Below are 24,469 nucleotides of genomic sequence, written 5' to 3'. Positions count from 1 at the left end.
CTGTTATGATAATAGAGATATATAAGCTCAAACTTAAAAACAAAAATACAAATATTAAAAACATACGTTTTAAATGTATTTTAAAAATTGTTGATGTAGGAAATGAGTTTGAAAACACAGTGTAGCTAAGGCCACAAGTCTTCCAAAACTTCGTAAAAAATGCCATAATCGAATCTGTAAAACTGTGAATTTTATGAAATATTTTCTAAGGCCATGTCATGTGTGTTTTTAGAGAAGGCTAATCAGATTGATTTATGGCCCTTGTCATCCCTGTAAGATCTCACATGTAAACTCTTCTGTGTATTTTGTGTGTGTGTTGGCTTTGCAAAACTCCCCATTCATGATTCTATTGTTCTCACCAAACGAGTCTTTCACACCTCCGCCAGGTATGACACATTATCCGCATTATTCTTTTGTTTTTATTCCACCTTTATTAGCATTGATTGTGGTTTTTCAGGCTTTACAAAGTAACAAAGCAGCGATCTCACTTCAGTCTCTCTTTGCATTTAGCCCTTATTTATCAAAAGTCTTACTATAAAAATACAACAAAACATTTTCTTACGACCTTACGTGAATTATTGAGACAAAAATGCATTATGAAGAAGAAAAGCACCTGCTATTAGTAGCATTGTAGCTAACATTAGCATCAAGCTACAACAGACAATTTATGAAATTATTAGTACACTTTTACTCAAAACTCACTTTAAACCCCGATCGAGTGTTTATAATAACTTCCTTTAGTGATCAGGGGTGGAATTTGGTCGTTTACTGTTGTAAAAATATATTATTTGTAGCCTTTTTCATCGCTGCACAAGTTAGCATTTCCCATGTGCATTTTCGATTTTTTTTATAAAAATGCCCCAGATCTCAAGAAAATCTCATACCAAGCTTTATTATCGTAATCGCGGGTTTATTATTTGGATATTTCGTGTGTACAGAGGTGTTTCAGTGTTGTTTTGGCCAGATAACTACCAGGAAGTGTGCAGGAAGCATGTGACACGATGTGGTGGTGTCCATATATGACACTCTAAGATTGACACTGGGAAGGCCCAATCAGAGTCTGAGTGACACACCGCACGAGCTGTTACTACTGCATGCACACACAGATCGCTGGGAGAGGCTGTTTATCATCAGATCGCGTAAATCCGTGGAAAATGAATAGAAATGACGATTCTGTCTGATGAAATATGAAGTAAACATCAGTAAATATATCCACATATCTCCGCGGATATGCATCTTTGGTCTATAAATCCTTATTGACGCTGTTCAGCGAGTCTATGTGAACACAAATAAACCGCTGCTGACGTGAATGAATATGAGTGAGTGGTGAATTTCTATTCAAAATGTGGCATAATAATGTTTCCTTAATTTTTATCGAAAATAAATGTCTTTCCAATCTGATATGTGATGGACCAGAGACAATACTGATAATGAGTATCAAATCGGTGCATCCCTAAAAGTACTAAACCTTGATTTTTTTTCTTAACTGGTGTCTCTTAAACATAGCCACAAAATAAATCTCTCACCCAAAAAATCCAGCTCACATTAATACATTTTGCTGAAATAAAATCATGCTATTTTGCCAGTGACATTTTTACCGTATTATAGTAAACTAATTACTGTACTTTTTTTTTAAATTCAGCATTAAAGCACAAAAAAATACTACTCTTTTCCATGTATAATAATCAGAATTCACATAGAAAGCTGCTTAATTGTAATGAAAATAAATGTAAAAAACAAAATCTTAATGGTCCAGACAAATAGACAAAAAAAAAATGACCCTTTCTTGACAGGTTTGTCAGATACACCCAACAGTTTTAATAGATATGTATGGACTTACAACTTCCCTTGACTTGCATATGCATTTTATGAGAGAATGAGCTTTAGCTGCATTGCTGACCTGTCCAATAATCAACATGCAATCTGGCGTGCAATGACCAGCCATCATGGGGCAACACGGGAAACCAAAAGAGAGCCAATCTGCACAGCCAACACTGAGAAAACAGGGCTGGACACACCCTCTTCTCAATTTTTTATGCATATTTAATCACCTCTTTTCTGACCCAAATGAAAATCAGGCTCTTCAATGGCATGAAGGGAAACAAGGGATGTAACCGATAATGTCATCTGTGGGGCTGAGGCTGAATTCTCAGAGGACTGAGGACAGTTACATAGTCAACGCGAGAAACGCGTGCAAGCAACGCGAGCAAGCAACGCGAGCGACGGGCTTCCTTTCATAGTCTAAACAGTGGATGCAAGCATCACAGCCGATGTTTGTATGCAATACACCGCTCACGCAACAGGGGGTAGTAGAGTCAGGAGATATTAGTAGAGTCGGGTCGCGTGACATTCAGATCACAATGGCAACTGAAGAGGAGTGTATTCTGTTGCTGATGAACTATCGTATGTGGATGAATACGTATAAGTTCGCATAATTTTTCCTCTTCGCCCGCCATTGTATTCAAACCTTCTTTAGAAACATTATCATAAAAAATGCTTTTTAAAATAAGTTCAAAGCGTCAAAGTACCAGTCAAATGTTTGACACACTTAATGTTCCACATAATGGAATAATGACGAATTAGTAGGCGTGTCACATTTGACTGGTACTGCACTTTAGAATTTGTAATTAATTTCATATATCTTAAAAAAAAAATTGCAGAATGCATTTAAATCAAAACATTTTGTACTGCTTCTCTCATTCGTGACCCCTCGAGCTACAAAGCTCATATACATACCCTATGGTGCCTTTGCCTGGCATTGGGGGGCTGGGTGGTTTCTGTGTAGGAGGTGTGGTGCGAAGAAGGCTGCCCATCTTCATGTTCTGGGTGTTGGCCTATGACAATAACAACAAAATCTAAATAGTCAAGAACAAAAACATCTCAAATGAGGTGTTACTTTATAACAGACAGCTGTCCAAAGAAGAGGAAAAACAGTATCTATTTTGATTTAACTTTGTTTTTTAAAGAAAACCAAGAAAAGACCAAACAAACAGAATAATCTCACACACACACACACCTACTCCTGAGCAACATGCAACAATAAAAACGCAAATGTTATATAGAAACGATGAAAGAAGAAACAGGGATGATTGCCAAATCGTTGTTCAAATTCTAATTTGCAAAATCAAACTAAAATATGATTTTCTCCATCTCAAATCCTCATTAAGTTGTCTATAAGAAATTTCAAATAGTGGAGTCTCCAAATAGTGTTTTTGTATAAACTGACAAGCTTGAATGAATCAAGTACATAATATCAGTACTCTCAGTCCATATTTAGATCATATGAACTAAGGAATCAAACCTTATTCCTTCTCCATTCATATCACCTGATCATACAACAGCTGTAAAGACCCTTACCTTAAACCTAAGTAACCACTTAAACCAAGAGCGAAGCAGAGGACAGAGGTGAGAGGAAGCACAGACAGGTTAGTGACACATCTCAGACACAAAGAAAACCCACGTCAGATTCTGGCATTTGTTAGTTTGAAACAAACATGTTAGTCTGAAAAATCATTCCTCCTGAGGTGAGCCTGTGTCCTACCTTCACACCATGACCGATATCATCCAGCGAGCTGTAATCCATAGGTTTGCGAATGTAACGCACTGGCCTCTCGGGATTGGCTGGAGCAATGATTTTATGAGTGCGGGAGGTGTTCTTATTGGTTGTGAGGATGCCGATCTCCCGCCTCGCCACTTTTTCTTTGTGGATGTCCACCGTCTGGATTGGAGAAGTGGAAGAACAAAAAAAAAATTACATTAAATTAAAATGTATGAAAAGTCAAAAAAAAAAAAAAGTGACGTACCAAAACTAAACTGGGTCATTTAACATTAAAACCATATTTGCAACAATATAGGACATTTACATACAGAGGTCTTAAAGCTACAAATAGCAATAATTTACTAACTGCACTGGAGCAAGGGAACTTGAGAAAAACGATGGCCACTATTATTCGTGAAAGCAGGTTACAAAACACAGTATGTGAGGCGTATTATTAAAGCGTGTAGTTGGGTGAGGTCTGAAATCCCTGTCGGTGGAGTTCTGTTTCATTTCACACGGCAATTTGGGAGAGGATCGTGTCAAAAGCACTTCACGAGAAGAGCTGCATTAGATGTTGTGCTGCTGTGTTTAATCGCTTTAGAGCCCATGCTGTTGACAACTGTTAAATAAAAAATAACAGGAACCACAGAGGGGATAAGCCTCTGCTGCTGGCTTCTCAAACACAGACAGCTAAATGATTTTCAGCATTAAGTGACAGTGATATGGTAAGAAGGGATTGAGTCCAGAGCAACAGCTGGGTCCACAGATGTGGGCAGTAGAGAAAAGACAGATCAGAGATATGGAGACAAAAAAAACTATGAAAGGCGGAAGAGAGAAATCATCCATGATGAAGAAATCGTCAGCTGCTGTCCACCTGGGATGCATCCCAGAATCATTGCGGCAAAACTAGTTGCAAGTTCCGTCATAAGCAACATAGTTCAACGATTCAGTGTTTCCCGAAAACACAGTTCCATCAAACATCTGCAAAACGCACTTCAAAGCTGCGTTGTGGAACTGCAGCTATATGATAGAAACGGTTTATTGTCACTGTGACTTGTGGACTTAGACTGCTCTTGAACAAAATAGAAAAGCTAACATGAAGTACATTATATCCATCTTCCATATCCATATATAAAATACAACAAAAAAAACAAAAAAAACACTTCATTTTATTTTATGCTTGAATATATTTTAAAATGTAATTAATTCCTGTGATGACAGATAAACTGACAGCAGGCATTACTCAAGCCGCGTCACATGATTCTTCAGAAATCATTCTAATATGCTGATTTGCTGCTCAAGATAGATTTATTATTAATGTCAATGCTGCTTTAAATATTAATGTGACACATTTACAGGATTCTTTAATGAATCGAAAATTCTAAATAATTTATTTTAAATAAATCTTGTGTAATATTATATTCTTATGATCAATATAATGCAAAAACTGTAATCGCATCACAAGGGTGAGTTATTGTTGTTTTTTTCATATTTAAGTTGCATGTGTGTGGTCCCTTGTCCAGTTCACTGTGGTACTCTGAATAGTTCAGCTCTAAGCTTTGTGTAATACAACAGTCCAGATGTGACGCCACAGGGAGGAATTTCCCACGAGTTGTAGAGGAGGCAGAGAGAAAGAGAGAGAAGTGGTGACAGAGGAAAAGAGAGAAGGCAGGGACATGAACACACAAATGAGTATGTGTGACTAACATTTGCTCGTATCTTTGGCGGGCACAAAACACTCCAGTTGTCACACCATACCCCTGCAGTTACGCTGCATCTGAGTTACAGCTCATTACATACATTAGGTTTAATTACAGAAACAATTGAAAACTGGCTGGACAAGGATCTTGTCTGATCAGCCACCCAAATTTCTCAATAATTAAAAAATAAGAATCTTGGGTACTGTACTTTTCATGTGCGACCATTCCTGATGGCATACTGTTTGATTAAAGTAATAAAGTTTAAAGTTTAGTCTAAAGATTCTACTCTAATATTAGTGTCAGAACCATTTATAATCAAGCTTCTTATAATCTACCTTTTACCTAACTGTCACAGTCATGTAGGGCTGTCACTTTTGTGAAAAAATCATTTTCGATTTTTAAGACATAAGTGTTCATTAAATCGATTGTAAAATCGATTTTCCATGTCTAAAAAAAAAAAAAGAAAAAAAAAAAAGACATTTTCTTTTTCAACGGCAAATAACGGACGAACGTAAAGAGAGCACCGGAAATGCACAAGTCAGCAATATTTCCTATTTATTGTCATGAAGTTTCATGCAGAATAACAAACAGCAACATGAGTGCAACATTCTCAAAAAATATATATATGCAGAGGGGACGGCAGCCATAACAAAAGAAAAGCCTCACTGCAGGCTTCAACCCGGCTGCATTTATGATTTAGGCATTTCAAAAATCTCCAAGATTATTTTAAATAATGATTCAATCCATTTCAAACAGCTGTTCAAAATGAAAACGCGCTCCGACCACACTGATGTCTCAGGGATAGTATAACTCAGAATCTCCTGTAACTAGATGCTCGAATGAGGCGAATTCGCATCTACCGGGCCACGAGACCTCCAGACGCGCGTAAAGCCGTCTTTACATTGATTTAACATTGAAAACATTCATGCCAGACGCTCTATTCACGTTTGGTGTGAACGCAGCAGAAGAGGTCACTTTCGACGTCACTGGGTCTTATAAGCGCGTGAAATTGCTGGTATTTTCTGTCTAGCTTTCGCAGCGCATACATCACTTTCGGAATTCTTTTTTTTCTTTTTCTGCTTGTTTGTGAGTTACATCTATATTTTTTAATTGTTTAATTATTTTAAAATGAATAGTGCACATATTTGGTTAAAATCGATTCCCTATTTTCATTTTCGAAGCTTTCTTTGGTTGGTCTGATCGATTGTGCAATTGATTTTCGAACTAAAAGTGACAGCCCTACAGTCATGTAACGGTCACCTCCTAGCAGACTCTTCGAGCTGTCAGTCGTTCTTCAGTAAATATAGCCAAGAGTGTGACACTGAATGTGGAGGGGTGGTGTGTTGCTAAGTTACCTGAGAGATGTGGTTGATGGAGGACTCCATTCTGCGCAGCTGGGACGCCTGGATGTCCAGCATTTGGAGCACATTGTTGGCGAGCGTGTTGATGAGGTATGCCACGCTGGCCAGGGACTGAGTGGTGTAGTTCTTGGTTTCCTCTAGAGCGACGTGCTTGTCTGGAGACTAATGGAGAAGTAAAAGAGCAATATTCAGTGCGGCATTAAATCTGTTTAGCCATTTAAGGCAGTCCAATACTACGGGGCTGTTGAATCTGATTGGCTGATGAACGATCTATGGTGTGCAATTATTTCCAGGGAATCTCTTGGCTAAAGTAGATCCAGGCAGCTCTTGACTGCATTATATCTCCATATCACTTCATCAAATTATTTCAGTTATTTTAAAAGTCCTTACAGCCTAAAACAGCACAAAAAACACACACACACACAAAAAAAAAAAAAACTAATAAAGCTAATAAATATAGGGCAGCAAGATACAAATGACATGACAAAAATCATAATTGTCAATTATTTTCTTGATTAATTACAATTATCATAACTTGCATTGAATGATGTTTGCACCACTGCATGAAGCAACTGCATGTCATTTTATATGAACAAATAAGCTAAAAACACTAAAAAAAAAAAACGTAAAGTAGCGTGAAGTGTGTGGACAGACTTCATGCTATGGGCTCAATCTGGCTACAGAAGGCCCTGATCCTTTTTCTACAGTCCTTTAAATACATCAGACCAAGACAAACATCCCCCCAGATGGAGACATGTCCCAAGCCTGGATGATCTTCTGTCGAAGATGCCCGTGTATGTTTTTATTGTCTGTTTCTCAGGAGATCAAAGCATCTCAGGTTCTCACATCCTTACATGTATAATAATATAAGGGAAAATTATTCACATGCTGGTATACAAGAAAATTTCCACCGTCAGACAAAGATGTATTAGTATTTCAATGGGGCTCGTGCCCCAGTTAAAAAGGGTCTAGCGACGCCCCTGGTGTGGAATGTCAGGGTCTAAGCAGTTCTTCAGTGACATCAATCTGCACAGTCACATGACCCAGGCTTTGATCCCTAGGCTGACAGAGAAAAAGTGTGTGTGTGTCTCTGTTTACACAATTCCTGTCTTTGTCGCAGGATGGTACCAGGAGGGAACAGTCACCTCTCACATACTTTTGACTGAGCTATTATAGACAGAAAACCGCTGTAACAAATTCAACAAAACCCACACAACAACAGACCAATGTGGATCCCAAACCACCTTAAACCAGAACAAGATAATTAAATATTCACTAATAAAGTGCCAAACAAAAGATCTACTGGTGACATATGGATAGATGCATTAGATAGATATGCAAAATTAACCAATTATTTCATAATACAAAGCAATTTAATGTCATGAGAGATACTACGGCTAACTTTCATGTTGAAAAATGGATGAAATTTGGAAAAGAAATATGAAAAGAAATAAATTAATGTTTGCTAAAAAATTCTTAATTTCTTCTACAATTATAAGCTGATGCAATATCAAAATGAGAAAATACTGGCCACATAATCAGCCTAGCTAGCTATTAAATCAATTTATCAGAAAGTAAGTCTTCATGAATCTCGTAGTAGTAAACAAGCAGCCAAACACGTGACAAAATAATTATTCAGTCGAATATATGAACTTGTTTTTTTACATGATGATTTAATGCAATTAAATGCTTTAGACCCAGAAGAAGCTTTAAGCTAGCAGTGGGCAGGGATGTAGGCCAGAAAGACCCGTCCTCCCCCAGGACACACAACGACACACTGACACTAATATACAGACGCAGTGCGCTGACCCACGCTGATGACATCACAGCTGCATCTGAGCAGATAGGCAGAGAGAGAGAGAGAGAGAGAGAGAGAGAGAGAGAGAGAGAGAGAGAGAGAGAGAGAGAGAGAGAGAGAGAGAGAGAGAGAGAGAGAGAGAGAGAGAGAGAGAGAGAGAGAGAGAGAGAGAGAGAGAGAGAGAGAGAGAGAGAGAGAGAGACCCTCCGACACAGAACTGAACCTTTAACACGATGAGCAACAGCGTCTGGAGAGAAAGCACGTCCCTCAAACTGCTGTGATGTGCCACTCATGTAGAGATTATTAGAACAGAGACACTGAGGACAACGACTGAATATCATCACTCCTGCACATTTCGAAAGAGAACGGAGAAACTCATTAAAACACACAAAGAGAAATCAAAACCATCTCAGAACATGTTCCTTCCAAAATCATTTTTCACCAAATTGGGGTATTGTCAGGTTGTCAGCCATAAAACCTAGTAGACAGACACAGCAGTTTTCACAATACAAATTGTTATCAAAGCACTTCTTTTTTCACATAGAAACAGCAATAGATGTCAATAACTAGGGCCATTTTTCTTGTGAGTGATTGGCTATTACATGGTATAAGAATCTGGATGACTGGACAGACTGAAGAGATTGTCAGGAGCAGTCAGGGGAGGGAGGAAAACATTCAGTCATGAATCGAGCTGACTGATAGTGCAAATAGATTTTAGGTTTTGAAAAAACTGTTGAGTTTTGTCATTTATCTATGTTTTTTTTTTACGTTCCTTATTTTTTTGGTTCCAGAGTCAAATGTTCAGAGACAATTGCTTATGAATCAGCCGGTACACTGGTATTCTGTATCCTTGTATTTAGGGATGCACGATCATGATTTTTCATGGCCGATTCCGATACCAATTTTTTTTACAAGCTAACTGGCTGATTCCAATACAGATTTCCATTTTTTTACTCTTTAAGAAACAAAGAAAGAAAGGAGGAAAGTATGCATACACAAGATGTTTATTTGGATTTTAATAGGCCACACTGGCTTTTGGCTGTTGAAAACAATAACCGTAATGATCTTAAATTAACTGCAGTAACTGCACAGTAAGTAGCCTACATTCAATACAAACATAGAAGGTACAGACAACAGCATTTAGCTTTTGTTTTTGAATTGGGTTGAAACTACAGAGAACTGGCCTTAAATTAAAAGATTAACTGTAACCAACTGAAATTAACAGAAACAACTGCATAGTTCTACAATACAAACAACAAAATCAACACACATTCAATAAGATGTTTCTCAATCAGTGTTCAGTATTTGTTTTAGTTTTTACAATTGGTTTTAAATAAAAAAAAAGTCTTTACCAGTGAGACTAAATAAAAGTATACTATATTAATGCATTTCAAAATGTTAAAATACAATAATGTTGGTGCGAATAAAACAAAGATGCAAAATGTTTCATTCGTCCAATAAAATAAAATAATAAATAAATAACTATTGTCTCAAGTAAAAAAAATATAGTTGTGAATCTTTACCCTAAAATTCTTTAATTGGATGAATGAAATACTTTTTTTTTCATTGTGCAACAGCAGGTAATTTTTTTCGGTGTAATTGTATGGTAAAAAAAAAGAATCATGCTATACAGAACTGACATTTACTTCTGGCTTTTCAAATGTGTTTGCAAGTTCTACTTTAACATTTCAGTTTTGTCACAGTTTAGTCTGTTTCGTTTCTCATCCAACACGCTGAACATCCCTTCACAGGGTGCGGACAGGTACAGTACGCTCTTATTTGTGCGCCAGTACAACAACGGCTGTTCGCTTCCTGCTATCTGTGCCATAGACATGTAGCTCTGCACTTCCAGTACTGAAGGCCTTCCCGTGTCCTTCGCACAGATTCCAAAATACTTCCACACAAATGGCATGATACCAAATGATTACAATGTAGTCTGTGTACACGGGCGCACTTCCGGAAAAAACGTCCGAAAAAAGACCAAAAACAGCCGGTTAACCGCTGCATCCCTACTTGTATTTTTTTTGTGCGGCTCAAAACTTTTTATTTCGTGTGAAGAGACGGAATTTTTTAGACTTTACTAAAACAGGTAAAGATTAAAAAAAAAAAAAAAACCTGTGTTCATGACCCCTGAACTGATGTGGGTCTGAAAGGCAAGTCTGTCTGGGAGAGGTGAATGTCTGCTCATGGTTTCAACTGCTTTTGTTTGAAATGAACCGCTCTGTCAAAGAGAGCAGGTACAGGAGTCATTTACTGCCCAAACCACTGAACCACACAGTTCTCTCCATTTCAATCGCACACAAATGGAGGCAGGGCTCGTGGGTAATTACACAGCAGTGCGCCCCTTAATGACTGCTCAGCTGTATGCTTACAGCACTGACCACAGCAGATGACTCAAATAATTACTCTCTGAAATGAACAGGTGGGTAGAACAAGAGATGCTGATGAGACTTTTGTTCCTCATGTTCGCTCACAGAGCTCACAGCTGTTTTCATAAGACACCTCTTCAGAGACCTCTTTCAACAAGAGCTTCTCAAAAAGGGTGTCAGACTGCTAGTGATGCTACACTTTCAGAAGCGTGACTGTAGCGCAGCTCAGTTGAAAGAAATGAACCTATCAGATGAGCTGAAGCAATAATCACTGTCAAAGAATGTCTCAAGCAGTGCAGTAATTCAACTAAGCAAATCTGTACATTCAATTTATTTGGATATCAGGTATAGTACATGTTGTTTATGAAACAATCTTTAGACCAGTGGTTCCCAACCTTTTTCAACTCGCGGTCCACACAACCAAACACATGTTTGCGCAGCCCACTGCAACAAAATTAACTGACCCTGCTATTGTTGGGTTAATAACTTAGTACTCAGAAGCTAGATTGTTAAACTGTCATTATTGAATGAACTTGCAATGAACAGAAAATAACTCGGGCTGGCAACGCTCGGCACAACTGCTGTTGTCCTGTAGCATATGCAGCAAAAATATCTAAGATAAATTGGTGGTTTATTCTTAAACCAATCAGCAAGCTTGAATAGTGGAAGCATAGTTACAGTTTAATATTTAATCAATTTAATATTTTTTTCTTTTTTAATTATATATGAAACGATGTTATTAAGTTATGACTTAGACATTTTTACTAATATTATATTATACAAATATAAATTACATATAAATATATTTTACAAATATTATATTATATTATTGTTTGTTTTAATAGTGTATTGACAATAGGGTATTGACTCTATTTTGTGTTGTGCGCTTAGCTGAGCTGCGTCTCAGGGTCTGCTCTCCCTTCTCTGCAGGAAATCTACCTCAAATGCTGCAAAAACAGAGCTGTTAAAATCATCAAGGACTCCATCCACCCCAGTAACCATCTTTTTTTACTCTGCTGCCGATAGACGGGCTGTGCCGATAGACGATACTATCGTGTATCGACGATAGTCAGAGATATCGACATAAGCAGATATCTCTGTTGATAATCAAGACGATATTAGGCTCATTTTCCTATTAATGTATTAGATAACTTTTATTTAGGCAGTTTATTATAACTCTGCTATTAATATGCCCCACTATTTCCACACCGCATTTCACACACACAGCGAGCGCAGGAGGATTAGAGCCTGAAGTCGCAGTTGTTCGCTTTGACTCGGATAACTCGTTAAATCCATGAAATGAAAGCAATAGAAAATGAGGAGTTGGTGTCCCTCACATTTATTGGCTGGTAGACAACAAAGCGCTCTTCTCATACATGAGAGATTAACTCTTTCTTGGCATTACAAATAAAGAAAAGACAGAATAATAACAAGGTGGCAGAGCGAACTTATGATCCATAGTGGTTCTCACGTAGTTATTCTCTTGAAGACTGATCACTTAATTTATAACACTCATTATGTGGTGATGACGTAAAGGAATACGTGAAAACTGCTATGGATTATAAGTTCGCTCTGCCGCCTTGTTATTATTTTCATGCACTCTGCACTACAATGTAATGCATGCAAAATACATAGTTTGGCCATTACAAAGTCTCCTTCCACAAACAGACGTACATCGTCTGCAGATGTAAGGAATTGCATTGCACTCTAACAAGTAATCTGAACAGCCTACATACGTGCAATATTTTAAAGGAGCCCTCATTATCTGAGTTTAATGCCACAGTTATGTTAGAATGCATCTCATTCTTGTTTCTGTGGTGGTGCGTCGGTCACATCATGAAGCACGCCATCCGGAGCACTGTATGACTGATGCATCAGTTCTATTTAACTTTATTCCAAATATATGAACTTACCTGTTTTTAATACTTAAATTTTTGTCATAAACGAACCCGTTTAATATAGTGTTAAATTGCTGGACTTTAAAATAAACTATTGATTTTCACTGTTGACTGATTTTGCAGAACATTTAGACTGATAACTTCTGTGCGCAGTAGTGTTGCATGGTGCACCGATACTTCAAAAGTATCGTGATTCTCGGAAATTAAACACGTCACGATTCCTAAATTTATTACTATCAATACTTCAAAGAATGACTGTGTTCCAGATTTGTAAGAGACGTATCTCATGTTGGTGTGTGCAACGCACGCTTCCAGTGCCTCCCTATGGACGTCTGTGTTTTTTTTCTCCTCATGCAAGCAGCAAAAAAGCACTACAGCGATTTGTTTGGTCAGACAGTTTATATATAATATTCACGTTAATCGGGGATTAAACGTGGAGTTCTTTTCTGTATGCTAAATATGAGCGTATCTGCACTGCACCTATAAGTGCGCTTTGTATCTGCTGATTGCTGATCGGGATTTACATGCTTGGCTCACTGACCCTGTATACCAATTAATTTCATTCATAAACGAGATGTATCAGTTCATTCAACTCATTCACGCATGAGTAGATCTCTTGATCTCGTTCAGTGAAGGGCGGATTCGTTCAATACATTCAACAAATCACATGCCCCATCACATCTTGAGTAACTCTTTGGCAGGATGAAACAGTTCACAGAGCTGTTCACGAGCTGCGCATGCGCTGCTAATAGCGCTGAGCTCGCGCTGCTAATAGCGCTGAGCTCGCGCTTCTCCGTTGAGTCCGCTCGTGCGCTGCTGTGGAGGGAGGAGCTTCAGTGAACAAGAAATATGAGTCTAGTAGCAACGTATCTTCCGTGATGTCCCCGATGCACAGGTCGGGGTGGCTAAAGAAATGTTACTTTATTTGCGGGCTGGTGCGGGCCAAATAATTTCATAAAAGCGCAACCCAAGGGTTGGAAAAAAACCCGACCCGCGCATCACTAGGCTGTATATGTGAGCACGATACTGTGGCCACCGGTCTACGACTGGTAGAAAAGGTGTCGCTCAAAGATGACGCTCATTAAAGCTCACTGGCTGAGTTTTCTCCTCTGAAAGAAAAGGTTGCACAACTGACTGAATAAGTTACAATATCTGAGATATTGCTGTTAAATTTTATTTGTTTTATTTTGTTTTTTACTTGAATGCCATTGCTTAAATTGAAAATCTTTTGAGATTTAATCTTCTGAGTTCAGAAACATTGTTTAATATAATCGCTGTTCATATTTTTATTCAAAGTTCAGAATCAAGATAAATTTATTACTCATGTTTTTTTATGATAACTGAGATAATGCTGCTAAATTTATTCTTTCTTTACCTTGAATGTCATTGCTCCATTTTTTTATATTTTGATATTTCATATTTTGTTCATATGTTTAATATATCTACTGTTCATATGTTCATTTATTATTGTGTTATTTGATTAGAATGTTGTCCTGGTTTTAAAATAAAACAACAATGATATTTGAGTGTATTTTCCCTTTTCAGGAAAAGTATCAAAATCGCAATTCTTGAATAGGTATCAGTATCGAAACAATAATTTTAGTATCGTGAAAACCCTAGTGCGCAGATGCGGCAAATTTGTCACAGGATGCATGATATGACAGCTGCGTCTGACTATATATAAACCAGTTGGTTTTAAATACAGTATTTTTTATTTAACGTTAGTTTATCAGTATGTTTTAAAGTATTATTTTTTTTTGATTATTGGTAATTACATGGGCTCTCTCTCGCGCACCTGCGTGGTTTAAAACTAGTGATCGACCGATATTGGTTTTTTATAACCGATACCGATTATTTGTATGTTTATGTACCCGATAACCGATATGCAGAACCGATATTTATTTACTGTTATACTTCTGTTTCTGACAATTATTACAACACAAATGAGCTGAAAAAAACACTTTATTTATAACAATCACTCCCCCCTTGCATACAAAAAAAAAAAACATTATATTTATACACAAATAAATAGAGGGGTCTGAGTCCAAAAAATTTAAGCGCACTGTTACTAAGTGTCTTTGTTTTAAAATAAAAGCTTTGATGAGGTAAAAAAATAAAAACAGGTAAAAAAATAAAGCACAAAAATGATTCTAACATATTGGTGGGGGCGGGAGGGCTATTTAGGCGTGCATAGCCATTTACTCCCAGCTAAGCAGAACTAGGTTTTAGTGTAGAAAACAGAGTCTTTCAGCATTCTGCCCTGTAAGCCTGCTTCCTTCAAAAATGTCATGCAGTGGCCGTGCTTGAGGCTTCCTGATCATCAACCCAGTCAGGTGCTGAGAAATATGAACAAACTTTTTTTCCCGAGACTATATAAAGTTAAACAGCACTTGTCAGTTGGCATTTTATGATCTAGATTCAATCTAACGTTAGATCATGAAATGCCAACTGACAAAGTGCTGTTTGACTATAATTTAATCAACCGCGATCGCGCATGGAGATAAATAATTAATTTCCACAAAGCGGTATATGTAGCCTATATGTGTATTAGCGAAATAATTGTTATGTAGTAAATGATAATATAATCTAGGGTGTTTAAACAAGATAATCTTGTCAAAAGTTTCATTCAGTGGCATTGCTTGAGGCTTCCTGATCATCAACCCAGTCAGGTGCTGAGCAATATGAACGAACTTTTTTTCCCGAGACTATATAAAGTTAAACAGCACTTGTCAGTTGGCATTTTATGATCTAAATTTAATCTAACGTTAAATCATGAAATGCCAACTGACAAAGTGCTGTTTGACTATAACTTAATCAACCGCGATCGCGCATGGAGATAATAATTAATTTCCACAAAGCGGTAGACTATATTTATATGTGTATTAGCGAAATAATTGTTATGTAGTAAATGATAATATAATCTAGGGTGTTTAAACAAGATAATCTTGTCAAAAGTTTCATTCAGTCGCCGTGCTTAAGCCTCCAGATCATCCGTCAGTTGCTAAGCAATATGAACAAACTTTCTCTTCTAGACTAATGGTGAGCAAATACAACAGATAGAGAATTAAATTCAACGCTTTTATTTTCAACATGCACTCATTCATGTCTGTTTTATTTAATTCATGTAAAGATACGTCTTTATTGGGACAGGACATGATGAATTACACTACGTGACTCGAGTTCGTCTCAATTGTTTAGAAACAAGCTGCATAAATTAACTATATCAGGAATTTATGTCTCAGATCTCATTTGTGCATGTCTGTTATGTTAAATAAAGTTGATTAATTAAAGCAAACCAAGTAGAACATATATTTACCTGTGCACTGAGTTGTTGTTGACTGATCTCCTCAGACACCCGGGCTGCAATGGCGGAAATCTCAAAACGGCCACAAGATGGCGCCGTAAATCGGCGAATCCGATATTACAAAACCGATACCCGATTATGGAAAAATGCTTAAATATCGGGAAAAATATCGGTAAACAGATACATCGGTCGATCACTATTTAAAACACCAAATAGTTATGCTATGACAAGAACAAAGAGTCTCTTTCTTGCTCCACCCATGCATGATAATATCGTGTATCGTCGATCTCACGGGCTGACGATATGACGATTTGAAAAATGACCTTATCGCCCAACACTACTGCCATCTGTTAAACACTTCCGTAGCCTGATGCCAAAAACCGAGAGACTAACAAGGAGTTTCTTCCCCCGGGCCATCAGGCTCCTAAACTCAAAACCAGCCTCTTAACATATTCATGTCTCTTAATAAACTTAATATTCACTTTCTCAGTAAGATATTCATCATTCACTACCTCACATTGACATACTGACAGTGTCAACCTGTTTGCACATTTGCCTCTTGTACATTCCTGTGTATATTAATATTTAAGACTGGAGTTTATACATTTATCATTCAGTTTTATTTCATTCTTTCATAGCTATATTTATGTATATTTTCATCTGTGTTGTATTCTTTAAAAATTTGCAATGTCCATGCAGCGGACATTACTGACATTTCACAATCTTGAATAGTAATTGGCGGCCCACCTGCAATACCATCACAGGCCCACAGGTTGAAAACCACTGAACCCGTGCTCGCTCGTCCTCGTATGCAAGCACGCATGAACTGTCACGATCTAATGCACTGTAAATGCCAGATTTTTTAAAACTAATAGGCCTAGCAGAATGCAAAAATTCAAAATCAAACATTTTGCAAAACAGGATCAAATAAAGTACTGGTCATAATACTTGCATAAAATGTTTGATGTGAAAAAAGCGGTTCACAGTCAACAAAGTAAAATGATCTCAAACGTATAGCGCTCTCTTGAATATTGACATCCCTCAATGCAAATGAGCTGGATGGAAACCTGGCTATTTTCTGCATTAAACCATGCTTCCGAACAAATTCAAGTCATTCATCATTCTGGGCAGCTCCAGCACATCTGTCTCTCTGAGCACGGTGCTGTTTGTAGTACTTAACTTGTAGTAAACATAGAGGTTGTAAATCCAACAGATCTGATTCTCTGAACTGCGTCTGCGGCACAAACGGCGGCGCCCATCGCGCATACAGCTCAACTAACGTGATCGTTATAAAGCTGTTTAAACAACAACAATATACTTCCACTTGCATGTATTTGACAATCGGAATATCAGATATTTCATGCCATAACTAACACATTTGTGAATATTCTGAATAAAAAAGGAAAAATTATATAAAAGCAGATCATCATTCATTCAGCGCTGTTGCTGCTGCAGTGTGTCACGTGACAAGCAATGACGCGTCACCATGGAAAGGCCGCCCCCCCTTTCACAATATAGTTCCCACGTCCCTAGTGTGTGCGCGCTGGCTTTAACGGTGCAGTCAAGGGCTCTCGTAAAACTGATGTTTGTTGTGACTGTCAGAGTTGTATGCAGGGCGAACGCGGAGAGGGGAAATCTATCTCGTATATATTGTTGCTTTTTTCGATATTAATATCTTGAAAGTTCATATCTAGATATAGATATGATAACGATATATCATTCAGCCCTATTAGTAACTATGCTTTTGGGAAATGCACCCCTGATTGGTTGAGTTCACCAACATTGGTTGAGGTCAACCACAATTTATTCGGATCATTTTCAAAATATTACTGTTATTGTGTCATGAAATGTAATTTTAAAAGTATTTCAGGCGAGAATGTAGTTGTTTAAAACTCAAATCTATGGTTTATTTATAAAGACAGTGCCTATTTAAAAATGTGTTTCGCCGATCTCGGAGACGGTGAGCTCCACGCGATCAGCAGGAGCTCAGTGCTTATGTACCCGCCGAGAAGCAGCCTCACCTCGACTAGACCTTCTGATATGTGCCGCTGGCTCTGATGTCGCTTTAGTGGTTAAACATAAAATATAATTTGTTTTGGGTAAATCTAAGAGTTTATCTTTGGTCTATTAAATTTATCTATTTGTAAAAAGGAAAGTAAAAAAGGAAAATTGATATAATATTTCGTTTCATTGTAATGGCTGTATATACACCCTGTACTAAGTACATTTCTGCAGCTGGTATTATGTTTAAATGAAAACGAAAGGAGGCAGTGGTATTTGATATCCTATTTCATTTTATTGTAAATATACAGAGAGGAAAATTGCAGTAGCCAAAGAGAGCTGACTGAAGTTATCAAGTACGCTGCTGTTTGCAGAATTACCAGATTTGCGTCGTCGCAGACATCACACTCCCGAGTCGAATGCACAAAGTCTGAACTACCGAGGATGCACGTCCAAAATCAGTGTACTTTGTATTGAGAAACGCGCACAGACCTACGTCACCAGTCTATTTGCCTAATCTTCCCGGTGCTTTACACCGCGGTGGAAACGCAAAAAGCAACAGGTCTGGGGAGAAAAAAAGTTCCAGGGGAAAAAAAGTTCCTGGTACAAATGTTCCGGGTAATTTCGGTGGAAACTCTGCATACCTTTATCTCCCACTGTTGTTGAATCTTCCAAAAGTTTTGGCTTGGCTTCACATTCGGCAGCAGCATTTTCCACTGCACCAATAACACGGGGCTGCCCGCCGACGTCCCTGCCTTTAAATCAGTGCTACTAAACACGGATATTTGCCGATGCCAATATATTAAATAATTACAAATATTGGCCCGATATACTGGCCGACTTCTATATACTATACAGGAAACTGCGGTTTTATTTTTATTTTCAAACTTAATTAAGTTAAGAATATTTTGTATTACAAAAAAAGCTCTTTTTTTTATTCTAAGGATGAAACTTATTCCTGAAAAGAATGTTCTTAAAAGCCATCAGAAATCACGTTCACTTACACACCACACACACCTATTCCAGAATGTGCAAGAAATATGGAGTGCAAATAAATGTAACAGACTGTTCGATCTTGATGGAGGCTTTTAAAATTAACCATCACACTGCATTAAAAATGTGATATCATGAATCTGACCCCTCAACCAGCTAATTAGGGTATTCAGGATTATTACAAACCTCCAGCAAATTTGGCAGAACTCTCAACTGTGTAGCAACACATGAAAACCACTCAGAATACGTTAGTGACCACAGAGCAATGCCCTAACAACCAGCCAGAGCATCGTGGTGGTGAGTTTTGATTACTGTTTGAGATGACTGTTTTTGTGGCAGATTAATACTAATCATGTTAAATTAATTATAAGTGCATAATTAAAAAGTAATTATGGATAGTTTGACTAACTTAAATGAGGAGTTTGCTAAAGTTTGAAAGCAGTGCACACAAGGCTGATGCGTTGTCATGTGAACATTTAGGCAGTCGAGGATGTATCGCAGATGTGGAAGACTAAATCGAGAATCAAAGCAGCCCACACAGTCTCTCCTCCTAGACACACACAGACTCATCTCTCTTTCATCGTCATATCAATGCAGAACTGGCCAAGACGAGAAATATTAGCATCTGTCTCCCAGAGGTTCTCGCTGTATTGCAGGAGAATTATGGCTCAAGTAACCATAACTGCAGCCTATCAGTACGTCAGCCACATACAAGACTATAGAGTCGGTCTGATAACAAAGATTCGTAGAGAGAAAGAAAAGGTAGTCAAACGTGGAAAGCAAGTGTATGGCTTCAGATGCTAGAGTGATCGGTGTCATTTTTAAATGACTGGAAAACCAAGAAAGAGTTCAGAAAGAGAAAATATATAAATTGCACAGGAATTTAAATGCAAGTACATTGGTATATTGCATTATTGCTACAAATAGTTTCAATAATTATTGAATAATTGTTGCATCTATTGTCGGGGAAACAAGGATTTAATGAAACCATCATTAAAGTGGAGGTGAAATGCTATTTCATGCATACTGAGTTTTTTACACCGTTAATGAGTTGGATTCCCATGCTAAACATGGACAAAGTTTCAAAAATTATGTTGTATGTTTGATGGAGTATTTTTGTTCCAAAAATACTCCTTGCGGTTTGTCACAAGTTTCGGAAAGTTTTTTTCGAGTATGGGTCTGTGTGACGTTAGATAGAGCGGAATTTCCTTATATGGGTCCTAAGGGCACTTTTTTCCCGGAAGAGCGCGCGCTCCCATATAGCAGAGCAGAGACATTCACTGAACAGAGCGAGAGAGTTTTTGGTTGCCAGGGCAAGACAACCCTGCACAGATTACCTTACACTTTTAATCAAAGTTTTTAATTAGAGGAATTCCTCATTTAAAAACATTTAGTGGGCTTAAATGGTACCACAGTGAGAAATGTTGAAAATAGACAATGTTTTCCTTTAAAAATGGAAGATTTGTTTACAAACACATGCATGGAACCTAGCTTTTTAAATATACCATGGACTTTGCATCATAGTCATTTTCATTGTACCCACATTAAGAAATGTAAAACAAATTGAAATCAAGGTTAGCTTGTGTTGGCTATAGATTGAATGCATTTTGTGGCACTGTAACATTTAAGCCCATCTTTAAAAATACTTAATTATAATAATATGCTCTACATAAGAGGTGCATTTATTTGTAAATGAATATTAAAAACGTTTAAAAACACTTAAGCCCCTTTCACACTGCCATTCCAGCAAATACACGGCTAAAGTGTTCTGGCAATCGTTCCCAGGTCACTAGATTTTCCACTTTCACACTGCCAGTGATTACCCGGGATGTGTGCGTGCTTTTTAGGGCTGTCAAAATTGCTCAAAAATGACATTCGAATATTCCCTCTAACAAAAACACGAATATTCGAACTATTCGAACATCTGGTGGTGCATTACGTCAATAACAGGACAAAATATATATTCGAATTTAGAATATTCGTTGACAGCCCTAGTGCTTTCACACACAACCCGTAAAGATCCCGTAACGACACGTGACATCAGAGCCTGACGTGTAATGTATGAGTTGAAAACGTTAGGCACGTTATACTTTCACTGAAGCAAGCGATTGATCTCGGCGTCAGCACGGAAAGTGAGGAACAAACTGATCTCTGCTTCATTAGTTTGCACATATTTTTTCGCCGCGAACTTTGATCTTCCTTCAAAACAGCCGTAAAAGAGCCGCGCGTCACTACTTCGACATGGCATTAGATCTGGCTTTTGTTCACACAGGGCTCATCCCGGGTTGAATCCGGCAAATGTCACTAGGTCCCCGACCCGGGTTCAATGCCGGAATCAATCCTGGGACGTGTTTGTTTTCACACAGAAGGCGACCCGGCAATGTTCAGGCAATTTGCCGGGTCCGACGTGCAGTCTGAAAGGGGCTTTAGTGTTTGTAGTTCACATGCTTATTTCGTTGGCAGTCTATCTTCCAGTAAGGCTAATGGTTTGACTAGATTTTGGTAGATCAGCTTTGTGTGCAACCTAATAAAACTCATCTTTACATTTAAAGGAAAATGATATAAAATATTATAGTAGTACCATCTTTTCATACACAAAATACAATACATTAACCTCTTATTTGACATAATATTAGTGTGCTTACCAAAGAAATGTTTGAACACTGCAGAAATGTGTGGATTTCTGAAGGGTCCTGAAACACCAAAGATTTGGGGTGTCTTTATGTGAAATCCTGAGGCAGCATGCACATTGGTGTGGCTAACTCAGGATGGCCAAATGTGATTGGTATGCAATAAAAACCTCTGGGAATTAACAAATTACTGGATTGGTTAAAATACTGTGCTCAAAGTGGGCTTTAAGGGTATATGGGCTTAATGGGTACACTTACTAATTTGTAATTAAACCGCTCAAAAGCACTGACTGACTATCAGACAGTATTTTTTAATATAGTTTAAATTAGAGATGTCCATCTCCATTCACACTCACAACTCAGAAACTGCATAAAACAGGTCAACCAGCTATACTTTTCCAAAAAGAAACTATGCTCGCAAATTCCATTGATACAAACAGATTTCAATGGAACTTGCGACCACAGCTAGTTAACATAGCTTTTGGGAAATGTGCCAAAAAACTCACATGAAAATCAAAGTGAAATACACAAATTTGGTCTGATCCTCTAAGACAGCACTGTTCCAGACCAGTCTGTAATATATAAGACACAACAGGCTCAAAACAATTCTTATAGACGTAGTATTTTCAACATCACAGGTGTTAATATAGCAGAAGAGCAAATACTATATAATAGGTCACATATCAAACAGCTGTACAAATACTGACAACAGACAGTTTCACTTCAAGGGTTAGTTCATCCTTTCAGAACTCCCTCCATCACACCCTCTTTCTCACCATCTATGTCAGTGTATGTGTGTTTGTGTGCGTGTCTCTCTCTCTAGCCAGTGTTTTGCCTGCCTGTTCCTGACACGCTGTCTATTAATCTGAGCCAGTTGGTCATCTGATTTCTCTGCATGGCCTGAGGAGAGGGCAGCACTGCACCATGAAGCTGGAGGACAAATTTGCAAAAGAAATGCCTGCTTGCCTCTTTTACATCTCACTAAATTGACGAGAGGGGTGAGGGACAGAGTGTGGAGGATGGGGGCAAGACAGAAAGTCCGGACTGCTGAGTCTGGACACAGCTCCTCCATCTTCTGTCCTGTAATCGCTCTCAGATGGAGAATTACTGCACACTAAAATCTGAAAGATGTGCCTTGCTGTCCTGTTCCCATTTGGCAACAAATATCAGATTCACACTCTAAATGTCTCATTGCCATTAATGATACAAAGTGCTCAGAGTGTAAAATTTACTTAACCAAAGTGAAGCAAAAAACAAACAAAGACATAATACATAAAGATTTTTTATTTTGGTACATCCCTATATGTGTGTGTATATATATATATATATATATATATATATTTTAACGTTTCATTCATAGTTTACGTCTGCGTTTAGCTTCAAATGGTGTTCTATAAAAATGATTTGCTTTCTGATTCTGACATCCAAACTTTGTTTTTCTAAAATCGCAAGGATTTTACTAATTTCCCTCCACTTGTTCCCAGTGTTTTTCTTCCAACACAATGCGCGCAGAGCTGCAAGTGACATAACTGATGTCTACTCCAAATTGGTCTATAATAGCAACATGTAAAATTTGCTTGGCTGAAATATCGAAAGGCATCTCTTTGGCAAAGAACTTCACTTTGACTGGTTTATAACCTGAGAACACAATACACAGAAGAGAAGAAAAAAAAAAAAGATTAACAAAGCAAATCTTTCTTCTCCTGTAAGAAGTCACAGAGTTTGCCCTCACAGAAAAGAGTCCTAGTGCCAGGAGATGAAAGAAAACAACTGCCATCGTGTCCATAAAAGGAGAGGCTTTCTTCTCAAAGACTCATTCTGGCATCGACTTGACAAACTATCCTCTGTGATAATGGCCTGGGCATAGTGCTTCCAGTGCAGTTCAACACACACAAACCCATTCTGTGAATAACACCAATTCAATCACGCACTCTGAGAAGATAAATCTGGGGGTTTATTGCAGACAGTTTCTACTTGTCCACCCCCACTAGAGCAAGCATGTGCAGTAAACCACTTTTAGCACGCTTCAATTTTTCATGTCTTTCATTCATGTTCAATTGACAGGCAGCACAAACACCATCATTTCTGCATCCTTCATGTTTACGGTCTAATTATGGCTCCATCTGGAAAGACTGTCCTGCTGCTAGTGAATTCCACATGATAAGTTGTACAAAACATTCTGAGAGGAATAGCACTGACAATTATCAGCTATAGCTTATTACTGATTTATCAATGGCCAGTTTATCATCCACTGAAAAGAGCCGACTATTAAGAGTGAACGGTTAGGAGGACTGTCATTATTACTCAGATCAAGAACAGGCTAGTGAGATACTTGGAATATGAGTAACACAGTCTGCTTCAGAAAATCTCATAGTTTGAGCCAACCGCACTGTTGAGTCACTGTGATCTTTAGCCTAATGAAGGTCTAGAATTTAGGTCTATAACTAATAAGTTTTGCCAACCAGTCACCAACATAACCAGTGATTGTTTCAGCGCCTTCTCAACTTGGAATCAAAGCCAGAAGAAAAGTGTCTCCATGGCTGCCATTAAAACAAACATTTTGGAAGTGCATCCACGCCTTCCAAGATTCCTTTAGGATTCAGAGCGGACCACTCATCTCACATCATCCAAACATGGATCCAATTACAACTGGGACTCTCCTCAGCAAGTGATAATTGAAACAAGCTGGAACAACCTGGAATGGATACAATAGCCAACCACAAACACAATCCTTACATACATGAAAAACTCCCCCCAGGCTTGTCAGCTCCATCTTTCTCTCCAAGCACTGACTAAAGCCAATCACTGGTGTTCAGTGACATGCATGCCTAGAAAGCTTGCTTGAGGGAATAAAAGAAAGATGATTTGCCTGATAAA

At 38.0% G+C, this 24,469-nt stretch overlaps 1 protein-coding gene across 15 annotated transcripts in view; it reads right to left on the bottom strand.

Annotated features, from left to right (window-relative positions):
• The window catches only part of LOC113053609 (abl interactor 2-like), a 50,563-nt gene that overhangs the window by 15,132 nt on the left and 10,962 nt on the right, over positions 1 to 24,469 (bottom strand). For 8 of the 15 annotated variants that reach the window (XM_026218759.1, XM_026218758.1, XM_026218763.1 and 5 more), the window contains exons 2-5: positions 6,594 to 6,761; positions 3,542 to 3,718; positions 3,358 to 3,375; positions 2,737 to 2,834 (exon numbers count right to left, since the gene is read on the bottom strand). In XM_026218759.1, coding sequence (XP_026074544.1) covers positions 2,737 to 2,834; positions 3,358 to 3,375; positions 3,542 to 3,718; positions 6,594 to 6,761 — 461 coding nt within the window. The remainder of the gene's footprint in view (positions 1 to 2,736; positions 2,835 to 3,357; positions 3,376 to 3,541; positions 3,719 to 6,593; positions 6,762 to 24,469) is intronic. The other 7 variants (XM_026218761.1, XM_026218760.1, XM_026218767.1 and 4 more) reach the window with 1 other exon arrangement.

The sequence above is a fragment of the Carassius auratus genome, chromosome 34 (genome assembly GCF_003368295.1).
Source record: "Carassius auratus strain Wakin chromosome 34, ASM336829v1, whole genome shotgun sequence".
NCBI lineage: Eukaryota > Metazoa > Chordata > Actinopteri > Cypriniformes > Cyprinidae > Carassius > Carassius auratus.
Note: the sequence above shows the minus strand (reverse complement) of the source record. Positions and strands in the feature narration are given on the sequence as shown.